This window comes from Bidens hawaiensis, unplaced genomic scaffold (assembly GCF_021521415.1).
Source record: "Bidens hawaiensis isolate Kalapana, Puna unplaced genomic scaffold, B.hawaiensis_p1.1 tig00004003_1, whole genome shotgun sequence".
In the NCBI taxonomy this organism is placed as follows: Eukaryota; Viridiplantae; Streptophyta; class Magnoliopsida; order Asterales; family Asteraceae; genus Bidens; species Bidens hawaiensis.
Window position 1 is genome coordinate 847,965 of NW_027491234.1, and position 12,130 is coordinate 860,094.

The 12,130-nt window shown below is 34.8% G+C and overlaps 1 protein-coding gene across 2 annotated transcripts; it reads right to left on the reverse strand.

Annotated features, from left to right (window-relative positions):
• Positions 1–279: 279 nt before the first annotated feature.
• LOC143624956 (putative glycosyltransferase At5g11130) lies at positions 280–10,928 on the reverse strand. Of its 2 annotated transcripts, XM_077095445.1 has the most exons (4): positions 9,824–10,000; positions 9,502–9,662; positions 7,718–8,072; positions 280–939 (listed from the first exon to the last, which is right to left on the reverse strand). In XM_077095445.1, exons 1-4 carry the CDS (start codon positions 9,998–10,000, stop codon positions 280–282), a joined length of 1,353 nt encoding a protein of 450 aa, XP_076951560.1. The 2 variants fall into 2 exon arrangements, with proteins under 2 accessions (XP_076951560.1, XP_076951561.1); XM_077095446.1 differs by lacking the exons at positions 9,502–9,662; positions 9,824–10,000 and adding an exon at positions 10,918–10,928.
• Positions 10,929–12,130: the final 1,202 nt, after the last annotated feature.

The following is a 12,130-nucleotide window of genomic DNA, read 5'->3' on the forward strand; positions in this document are numbered from 1 at the left end:
GGTTCTAAGCGAAATGCTTAAACTAAATCAAATTATTTTTTAGAAATTTTAAAGTATCCAAATTGTTCAAGTTATAAGATAAAGCATATTTAAAAAAGGTTGACCTGAGACGTTTATACTATATCCAAAACTGCACATATCGTATTAGACTATTAGTTTCGTGCCGTGTGATAACATCACACCCATGATACCAAATGATCAAATGTACGTATCTTGTATATTTATAAAATAATAATGAAACATTTCTTATACACAAACTTCATCAAGCAAATTATTAAATCATGACAGTTTTACATTGAGCCTTCTTAACCAAACTGAATGTAACACCATATCTATCAAATCATATGGTCTTGATGGTCTATGAATAATAAAATGCCTTTGCACCTTCATCACCATCTTCTGCATTTTCAAGTAATCCTCCATCTTAATACCTTCCAAGATTCTTTTAATATCCGGTATCTTCCCCACCGGAACATGAACCGAAAACTTACTCCAGTCAAGAACATCACTGAATGGTAACACATAATGATCAGAAACAATCACCGGAACACAACCCGCAGAAATCGCTTCGACTATTCTCGGACTTGCTACTTCATACCCACTAGGGCACAAGCAAAACTTTGATTTACCCAATAATTCAGTGTAATTTAGGGTTTTTGGGAGGTAAGTAAATACTTTAAGTTCTTGGTCTTTGTCTAGCCATGTTTCAAATAAATACTTTCTGACATGTCCGTGGTTGCCACCAGCGAAAAAAGCGAGGATTGAGCGGTTTTTGGGTGGTAGTCCAGTGAGGGGTGGTCCGAGGTGATTATAAGGAATGCTGAGTTCCGGCAAGGTAACGTCTCTTTCGGGCCGGAAACCTTCAGAACTGTTGGCATTGCAAAGCACTCGAATGAAGTGTTCATAAAGCTTGGGATTCGTTGCTGAAACATCAGGTGCCTGAAGAGAATAAATCATTTTATTAAATGGTTGTTGATCTATTAACAAACGTAAACCCAAATAAATCATATTTGGCTATGAGAAGGGTAGCTTGAGAGCACCTCCAACTAGGGGTGACCAAATCTTAACCATTAACCGAACCGAAATAGCCAACAACCGAGATTAACCGACGGTTATGGTTAATGGTGTCCCATAACTGATAGTTAACTCAACTGAACCAAAAAGAATAAAGACGTGCGTATGTCAAGATGAATATACATGTAAATATGTATTAAGTCATGTGGACCGGGTATACGTATCCATATTGTAACGAAAAACCTTGAAAATATGTATGCATGTATATATAATATAACCTTTGTTCGTTTCCTTTTAATGTCACTGATTATTTTTCCATGTTTATTTAGTTTAAAATTTAGTTCAAACTTGGCTTGGTTAATTAACCAAACTTAACCGAAACCGAACTATCATCAAGTTCTGTTCATTCATTTATGTTCATGAACATTCGTTTATGTTTGTTTATTAATGTTTGTTTAGTCTGTTTATTTATGTTCGTTATGTATTAATAAAAAATAATTAAATATCATTTAGACGAGTCATTTAATTAAAGGTTTTATATTTGTTAATTTGTGTTTATTGAAGAGTTTTTATTTATGTTCGTTTATGTTTGTTTGTGTTCATCTACCTTTGTTCATATATATTCATTTATGTCATTTATCTTTGTTCAGTTATGTTCGTTTAGATTTTAAATAAAGGAACATAAACAAACACAAATGTTTGTGTTTTGTTTAAATAAACAAACATGAACATAAATATTAGTTCGATTAAGTCTTCATGTTCGTTTAAAGTTAAACGAACGAGCACGAACATGCCCTTTTTCGTGTTCGTTCTATTCGTTTACAGACTTTCATTATTCACATTAATGAATACATTAGTCTTGATCAATCTCTAGGCTCTGTCGATTTTATTTGTGTTTGTGAACCCACATTCATTTCCTTAATGAACGAGCAAAGCATAAAATCTCGTTTGGTAAGTGTTCGTGAACCTTTCATGAACATATTATTTCTTTAACAAACGAATATGAACAAGACCTTGTATGTTCGTTCAGTTCGTTTACAGCCCTATTTATGATTCTTGTTTGGTTGGAAAACTAACTAGAACAAGAACATTGGAGCTCATGTTAGGTGACCATTGTAAATCAATCACACCATCATCCTTGAGAGAAAACATGTGTATTTTTCTACTAACTTTGTTGTTACATATCGGGTTTTACACCACCTCATACACTCCACACAAAAAACAGAGCGGTGAAATGACATTATGATACGATCCCAAATTTTGGTCAAAACAGTTATCGAAAATGGGGGAAGTGAGTAAAACAGTTTCATAATTTTAGGGCCAGCTATTTCTCTAATAATAAATGGGTAGCAGAAGTTTAGGGTGGGTTATTATTCTAATAAGGCTTACTTATACATTTTGTTCCAGTTGAGGGGATGTCAATGTTTATGGTTAAAAAAATTACTAGGTTAATTCCTTGTAATATGAGATCAACCCATCTCGAATAGGGTCATTGTCCTTTCTATTTCTACTTGTAAATTCAGTTCCTATCATTTTGTTTCATTGCCGGTGATTGAAGCAATGATGATGATGTAGGCTTACCCGTTTCAAAAAGCAATCGATGGGATAGGCATAAATGGAATGTGGCTACATGTCAATTTCCTCATTACCAATTTGCATCCCAAACGGGATTATCAACTGTTTGCTTAACTTCAATTCAGGAAGTTACATTGGGATGATTTACATTTGCCATTTACCCAAAATGGTATGTTGGCTGATTCCAAATCATCATGGACTGTCATTATTTTGCCACTTTGTATTACGAATCTTACTCATTTTCATCGGTGACTTTCGAAGCCTGTACTCATGGACAAACCCACTTTGTTTGATACTACATAAGAATTCATCGAGATTTTGAAATTCTAAATGGGTCGATCTCTTGAATTTGTGTGCGACTTTAGGCTGTTATGTCCTCTTCTAAGGGTTCCAGCCCCGCGGCTGCGAAAGCCAATTGGAAAACGACGGGGTTAGTAATTTCACCAGCATTGGCGCTTTGTGTATTCGAGATTTTGCACCATTATAGTTGCTTCAGTTCAAAGCAATGGAACCAAACGATATAAACTGAAATTACAAATAGAATTTGAAAAGATAATGACCCTATTCGAGGTAGATTGAGGTGGATTGATCTCCTATTACAAGAATTAACCTAGCTATTAACTTTGTTAAACATACACATTGGCATTCCCCTCAATTAGAACAAAAGTTGTAAATAAGAATGATTAGAATAATAAATGACCCTAAACTTCAGCTACCCATTTATTAATAGAAAAATAACTAGCCCTAAACTTCAACTACCCATTACTCACTTTCCACATTTTTCAATAATTTTTTTGACCAAGATTTGAGATGGTATCACATAAACAAATAGTTTCCCATAAGGCCTAGTTCGAAAGCGAACTAGGTACAAAATCCTATCGTCTTTTTAACCCGAATCATAAAGAAGAATTGTTAACCGTAATTCAAATTTTGATAAAAATTGTTGGGTTATGAAGGCCTTTGGGCCGGTTTTATTAGAAGGCCCGGTTTTGGCTCCTAATTATGTTTAACCCTAATCTTGTTTATTATATATATCCCATCATGTAATTGTAATCTTGGTTCTGAGCTAATAAGAAAACCTAGTTGCAGCCCGTGGACGTAGGTCCCCTCGCGGGGACCGAACCACGTTATATTCTTGTGTCGTTTATATTTTCGTTTATGTGTGTTTATCGTTGTGCATGTGTGTGCTGTTTCGCTTCCGCGCGCCGCTTTGTTCCTAACAAGTGGTATCAGAGCTTTGGCTCGTTGTTTACACACGGTTTTGCACGGGTATCGATCGAAAAAAAAAAGGTAGAAGAGGCTGGTTTGAGAAGGGCTGCTACAGTGCCGCCGCTACAGTGCCGCGGTGAACAGTTTCCGGCCGTGAACAGTGATTCCGGCGGTGAACAGTTTTGTCAGAGATCTTCGTTTTTCTGGTTAACAGGGCTGTTCGGGGCTGTTTTTCAGGGCTGTTTGGGACGGTTTTCCGGGTGATTTTGCAATTAGAATTCCTGTTTTGGACTTCTTGGAGTTGCAGGTTTCACTCGGGCGTTGCAGGTGAAGCACCGGGTCGGGTGTTTCGGGTTTTAGGGTTTTTTTTTGGAGGTTGCTCGGCTTCAGGGAACCGGGTTTTGTGAAGACCATTCAGGTTCGGGTTCAGATTTGTTTGCAAAAGATTAGTCTGAGTACTGGTGATGGATAAACTTGGAGAAAATGGAACCAGCGGGTGTGCTGGTGACGGCATAAGTGAAAAAAAAAAAATGAGGTTAGTGGCAAGTCATGTTAACTATTGCTCGTTTGGATGATCTTTCGGTTAGGGTTTGAGTTAACTGATCGTGTGTACGGTCATAGAACCCTTGGTACCGCTTGATTTCATGAAAGTTCTACTGTTGTTATAGCTGTTTGCCTGTTAGCTGGTTCGAAACTGTGATTATTACTTCTTGTTCGTTTGGAATTGTGAAGTTATATCTTGTTTGGTGGTGATCAGTGGTACACCATTTGAGAGGTTCATAATCTCGTGTTGGGTAAAGTTATTTGCCGGGATAGTACGAGTGGGGTTCATCTCATGGAGTGTTGGTGTGGCATGGGTTGGGATAACAGGAACAGTGGGAGCTGGGCATAGTCGACTTGGTAGGTTGCGTAGAGGTGAGACATTTTAAGAGTCGATGTCGAAAGGTTTGGAATTCTGCTTTTGAGAATGTATCTGGGGTTGATGCATTGAGACTCAGTGAAGGCGGTGAAGACTCTTGGGTTCAAGATTCTAGTTTGCTTTATTTCTTGTTACTCACTTCAATGAAGCATTTGTTGAATCTTTTAGTTAAAGACTTTTGGAAGATACGGTCTCTGTATCGTCGGAAGAAGTGAACCAACTTCCGAGTTATAAGGTCTTGGCTCGCTGAATCGGGTAGAGCTAAGGGGTTTCAGTTTGCAGACATGAAGCCTGGAGCCACAGTGATGTTAGCTTGAGCGTATTCGGAGGTCTGAACATGTTCGGGGTTTTGGTAACAGTGGGAGCACGCGGTGTGTTCTAGGTTTGTTTCCAAAGGGACGTTGAGTTCGGAAGACTGAGAAATCCGAATGTGAAAATCTCTCCTGGTATAGTCTGCTGATTTTTGGAGAGTGATTATCCTCTGGAAGTCTTTGGAGCCGGTAGTGTGAGTAAGTGAGGGCCGGTTAAGATTGAGGATGAGCCATTGGCGGGTTTTGTCATGGCTGGGTCTGTGATGACCGGATTGGAGCTCTCGGGAGCTTCAATGGGCCTTTCAGGTAACTGATGGGAAGGGGCGCTGCAACTGGTGTGGATTGGTAGAAATCTTAGTTTGTTCCTAGAGAACTGGAGGCTTGGAGAACTTCTTTTGTTGAAGTTTTAGCTTGTTCTTGGAACTGGAGGCTTGTTGATTTCTATTACTGAAGATTACTAGGGTTACTGGGTGAATGAGATTGTTATATTTACTTGGATGGCAGGCTGGAATTTATCGCAAGGCCTTCAAGTGGGAGATTGTTGGGTTATGAAGGCCTTTGGGCCGGTTTTATTAGAAGGCCCGGTTTTGGCTCCTAATTATGTTTAACCCTAATCTTGTTTATTATATATATCCCATCATGTAATTGTAATCTTGGTTCTGAGCTAATAAGAAAACCTAGTTGCAGCCCGTGGACGTAGGTCCCCTCGCGGGGACCGAACCACGTTATATTCTTGTGTCGTTTATATTTTCGTTTATGTGTGTTTATCGTTGTGCATGTGTGTGCTGTTTCGCTTCCGCGCGCCGCTTTGTTCCTAACAAAAATAACAAATGTGATTGGAATAATTATGTTTTTGAAGAAGCTTGTGTCCAAGGTAGTTTTGTTGCGCACAACAAGGAAAAAAATGAAGTTTGACCGGCTTATGGGCAGAGCTCACAACAAGCAAAAATCGAGCCTGTTGCATTGATTACGAAAAGGAGTTTCCTTTTGTAGCATCAGTGACAATGATTCGCCTACTTCTAGCCTGACTAGCACCTATAGGTTAGATGATACATCATTTAGATGTAAAATCAGCCTTCTTACATAGTAAATTGATAAAGAAGTTTTATGTTGCTAATCAACTCGAAGGTTTTTAAAGAAAAGGGTTGAGAAGAAAGTTTACTTGTTAGTGAAAGCAAATTACGGTTTGAAGCATAGTTATCAAAAGCGTTGGGCGCATTCAAGGCGCCAAGGCCTTGCTTGGGGCCTAGGCGCAAGAAGCAAAAAAAAAAGCGCAATACTAAAAAAAATAAAAGAAAATATATAATAGGTACATAAAAAATTTAATGCATGGCAATTAAAACATCTAACCGATACAAAAAAAATATTAAGACCTGTGAAAATAATGACATTTAAATAAATATAGCTTAACTAGAATATACAAAACAAATAATATACATGATTAAGAATTATCGATAATGTTGGAGTAAATTATGAAATTTGACCTTTTTTTAGGTGATCCTTATCAATCAGTTATTTCTCTTGTAAAACGAAATCAGAAAAATCAGAAAAAATAAAAAACAAATCAAAAAAATTAGAAATTTCTCCTGGATATGCGCATTCATCGTTAAAAAACGGAAAAACACCGTTTCGTCTAAAAATTGTGCCTAGGCGTGCACTTTGATCGCTTTTAATAACTATGGTTTGAAGCAAGAGCGACGAGCTTGAAATTCAAAACTCCAACTATCTTGACAAGGCGGTGGAAAACAAGAGTAAATATCCTGACCAAAGGGTTGCGAAAGTATAGTTCAGCAGATAAGGAATTCATTCGGAGTTAAACTAGTGCTAGACCCATTAAAAAAGTAAGGGAGTAATTATTGTTGGTTAATTTATAAAGATGTAAAAATCAACCAGATCAATTGTATGATCATTGTCATCGTGTGAGTTTGATTGTTGCAGTCGGTCGTTTGTTTCAATTTTATCGACTTGTTTAATTTTAGGTTATCAATTCTTTCGTTTTAGAGAGGTGAGTATTCCTCAAGTTCGGTTGTGTTTAAGATTAGAATCATAGTTACTAAAAGCGATAGAAGTGCACTCCTAGGCGCAATTTTTGCGAAGCGGTGGTTTCTCGCTTCTTAATGCTAATTAAAGGCGCAAATCCAGGAGAAACTTCATATTTTTTTTATTTTTTCCGATCTTTTTTGATCTTTTTTATTTCTATTTATAAACCAATAACTGATTGATAAGAAACACCTAAAAAATACATCAACTTACGTAATTTAATCCAACATCATCTATAATTCTTGACTCTGTATTAAATTTGTTTTGTATATTCTAGTTAAGCTATATATATATATATCATTATTTTAAAAGATTTTATTTATATTTTTTTGCATTGGTTAAATGTTTTAATTGTTAATTGTATTGAATTTTTATTATATTTGGGAGTAATAATAGTTTTATATATCTAATACCTATGCGTCTTGAGTGCGCTTACCGACTAATAACTGTGATTAGAATCGACAGGACCACAAGAACATCACAGAAGTGAAGCCGGCTAAAAGGACATCAATTTGACTGGTAAAAGAATCTTTAAAAAATACGACGTAAAAAAAATTAAACGGGTAATTAGGAAGCCGGCTAGGAGGGTTAGATTTCATGATTTTTCCCAAAACATAAATCAACTGAAGTAGAAAGATGAGTTACATACCCAGTCATGGCAGCTAGCAAAGAAATGATCAGCTCCACTACTTCTATTCCAATAAGGATACATATTGGATATAACACCAATGTAATCAGTGACAACATCCTGGATGATTCGGCGATCATAATCGCCATGGCTTCTGTAAAGATAATGACGAATGGCAACCACGCTAACTGGGATGAAGAACACGTGTGCTTCCTTAGGATTTTGTGTGAAAAAACGGCTATTTCTACAGTCGATTTCATCCATAATTTGTCCTTCGCTCGAGTAGATATTGTTCATAGGTCCTCCATGGAAAATAGGAAGTTCTCCTTCCTTGTATGCCCATATTTTGAAACTCTTCTCCATCTCTATGTGACTCCTGAAATTATAGACATTATATATTTAGTATTTATAATCATTATGATTAATTTTAAAGCTAAAACTACATTTATATTTTCTTGGGCTTCATTACAAATAATCCTTTTTCTAGATGATTTTTTTCTTCAACCAGTTAAAAGAAAGAATAATATTTGTTACACTTATAAGCATGTAACAGTGTATAGGTTACTGTGCAAATAATAAAAGAAAAATAGTGACGATTTAGAATCTAGTCAGCTTCTATTTACCAAGAAGTGGACAAGATGTAAAAGTCACTTATCTCTAAAAAGGATTTACAGTAATGAAAAACAAAAGAAATTGAGAATTAGAAGTCATTTGTCACAACAAATTTCTCCATGATATGCAAAACATATACTTTGTAATTTTACATATTTTTAAGTTTATAAAGATGCCCAAATTAATATGTAAAATGCATATTTGGCTAATGTGGACTTGAGATTTAAAAGTGAAAATGCTTTCAAACAAAGCTGTACCTTAAGACTTATTGGTTTTGTGAAAGACATAGGTTTGTAGGTGGTCTTTTTCTTAAATTCAAGGCAAAGTAGATGAAACCTTCATCTTGTTTTCATAAAGGAAAATCTCATAGAATAGTAACCAATTTTCAAAAGTGTTCTAATTAGATCATTGATGCATATTTTCTCCAAATCGAGTCACTAAATCTTCAAATCAAGTCTCACCGATTTTTATGTACGTCAAGAAAGAAATGGATGATAAGATGTGGGTGTCGGAATTTGCAATATATGTAGTTAAATTTAAAAATTTTTAAAAAATGTTAATTATATTAAAATTTAAAAATAAAAAATAAAATTCACGTCGCCACTCAACGTCAACTTCAGAAAAAAGATAAAAAGATTTCCTATGTGAAACAGAAAAGAAATTGGCTAAAAAAACATGTTAAAACTTTTAATTTAATCAAACACGAAAGTTGAGTGACCTAATTGAAACACTTTTTAAAGTTAAGTGACATAATTGGAACACTTTTGAAAGTTGGTTACTATTCTATGAAGTTGCCCCTTTCATAAATTATCATCAGTTTCAATAGCATTTTTGTCAATATCGTATTTATATTAATTATCACATCAAATACTGTCACTTTTATATTTTATAAAAACTTGTAATTAGTAGCATGATATGTATCTTAAGAGATTACCTATATGAAAATTTAAAAGATTAACACATGATTGCTACCAAAAGCTAACCATACCAGTTTGTCCCTTCCATGAAATCATGACATGAAGTAAAATAAATTGAGACACATGCATGGTTAATCTCTTCACAAACATAGATTTAATTCAAGAAAATTAATGATAACATATGCATGGTTAATGTCTTTAAAAACATATATAGCCTTGATCCAAGAATATAATTAAAAAATAAGAAAGAAACAATTCAAGGAAATAGCTCTTAACTGATAAAAAGCATAAGGATTTCTGTAAACATCTCCTTTAGGTATGAAACCCTGGTCAAGAAAATGCCATGGCATATTATATATCTTCATTCGACCGGCTTCGCGTATCGCGGCACGAGCCCTCGACAACCGTTCCTCCACTGTGCCCTCTTTCTTGATCACCTTTCAAAACACACAAACAAATACAAAACCCTAACATAAGTTCATAATTAACTAATTAACAATGTTTTGATCAATAAATAAAAAAAAACATAATATCATGTTTAGTTATTGTTACTTCATCCAATGTTTTATATTAAATTCATTAATGAATGAATACTTACATTGGTAGTGGATGGAAGCGGTGGTGAGGCCGGAGCAGGAGGAATAAAATAGGGTTTTAGAGAAGAAAACGTAAAGAAATTGAATTGGGTATTAAGGCAAACGAAGAAGAGAATAAGAAAGATGATTGTGTAAAACAACGGTGATTTGTAGCCGGTTTTCCAGCCATCAGTTGCCATATGGTGGTGATCGGTGGTGGTGCGGCTAGGGTTTTGCTTCTGATAGTAGTGATTGGTCGAACAGAGAATTAGTCTTAGGTTTCGTCAAACGAGGTAGCTTTGTTCCGTATTCAATAAAAAGTCTAAGTAATATTGTTTTAATTTCTATTTATTTTAAGTAAGACGTATCAAATTAATAACAAAAATATATATTGATAAACTTAGTTAGCACTCCTGAAAATAAATTACTTTATTTACATTATTTAACAAGTTTTTATTTCTAATATTTACTTTTATTGGGATAGGTTATTGCATAAAAAATGCTTAACATACAAAACATACAAAGTATTAAATATAGGTTAACTAATTAATAACATAAATTGTGTGGTTATTTTATAAGTTGGGTAATTTTTTGTTACATAATTATTTTTACGTGTTGCGCATTGCATAATTCTTAACGTAGGTTGTGTGCTTTTTGATGTGTAACTAGTTAAGTTATATGCGTAATTTATTTATTTAATACATAATTATTTTACTTATTACGTAATTATGGTGAAAAAAAAAAACTTTATACGCTTTGTAAGATATCAATGAGCATTTGTAATGGACCAGTTACCTACTTTTATTTTATTTTCAGAAAGTATTTTTTCTTTAGTATATGCCTTATGTTTTTTTTTCTATGACTTAGAACTTCATTACCTTCGGGAGGATACCTTTAAACTGCTAGACCAAAGACTTTTTGGCCCTTGTGAAAGTGTTGAGGTGACTACGCTTTTATTGTCAAATATTTCTTGGCAAACATGGTCCAACTATATCGGATTTTAAAGTGTTGTATAAGCGACTACACCGTGGAACAATGCTGACAACAATCATGTCGCTTTACTTATTATGACCCACATATGTCAGCTCTTCATCTTCGCTACTAGAAGAAAGGTCACCTATTCAGCTTCACGACCATTGGTGATTCTACGATCATGTCGGTGATTAGTTGCTTCCTACACTAGGAGATCTTATGATTCATGCAACTTGTCCTGAACTAGAGGTATGCAAGTCTTTTTAAAAATTATAATTGTTATATCGTCAAAAACTACTAAATCATTTGTTTAATGTTTATAGATTGTCGCTCACAAAAACGGAGGCATGAACGTGAAGGTGCATGCAATACTCTGTGTGAGATTTAAGCAACACAACTACTTTGAGCGACCATGAAAGAAATCTTATGTGGGAAGGAGTCAAAACTAAGAACCGCCACCGTCCTATGGCTCTTCCCTACTTAACTAGATTTTTAACTCTCATATATATAATTTGAGAGAACTCATGTTTTGGTCCATGTGGTTTGGTGATTTTAACCACTTTTGTTCAATCGGCAAACCTTTAACAATTTGAATCATTAAAGTTTCATATTGTAACAGTTTCAGTCAAATTAACTAATGGAGTGATACTTCTCCATTAAACCGCATCCAGGTAAGGGGTATTTTTGTCAATTCATAATTCTTTTAAACCTCCTTTACTTTCAACTTGATAAAATAAACTATAATAATTGTTAATTAATATTATAATGTTATATATTATGTTATATGGTAAACGAATCATAATTGTTATAATGTTACCAAATAGTAAACAAGCCGAGTCCAAGTCAAGCTCGAGCTTGAAAAACTACTCACGAGCCGAGCTCAAGCTTTAGAAATAAAAATTGAAACATGCTTTTATGTAGATAGTTGGTCAGAACATGCCCCTTTATAGAATGTTAACAAATTTCATTTTGTCTTACTGTAGCAACAACGGTATTTTTTATTGGTACTGCACGTTAGCCCTTTGGTTGGGTATTGATGTAACAACACCTATTGATAAATCCTTAACTTTAGGTCTTTTTATATTTGATTCAATTGTGAAATAGGATATCATGACGTATGTATCTTGGAAACAATCACTTCAAAGTAAATTCTCCCTAGACACATCTATTCGATTACATTATTAATCAATTGTTAGGCCCTATTTTGTATACGTTAGTCTTTTGTATTGAATGTATGTTTTTGTATGTTTGAAGCCCAAGGGAAAACTATGTAAATAAGCCCATTGGGCATTGATGATAATGACATGCTTCTCATGCATGCTCCTCTATAAATAGGGGCATGCCATGAGAAGAAAAGA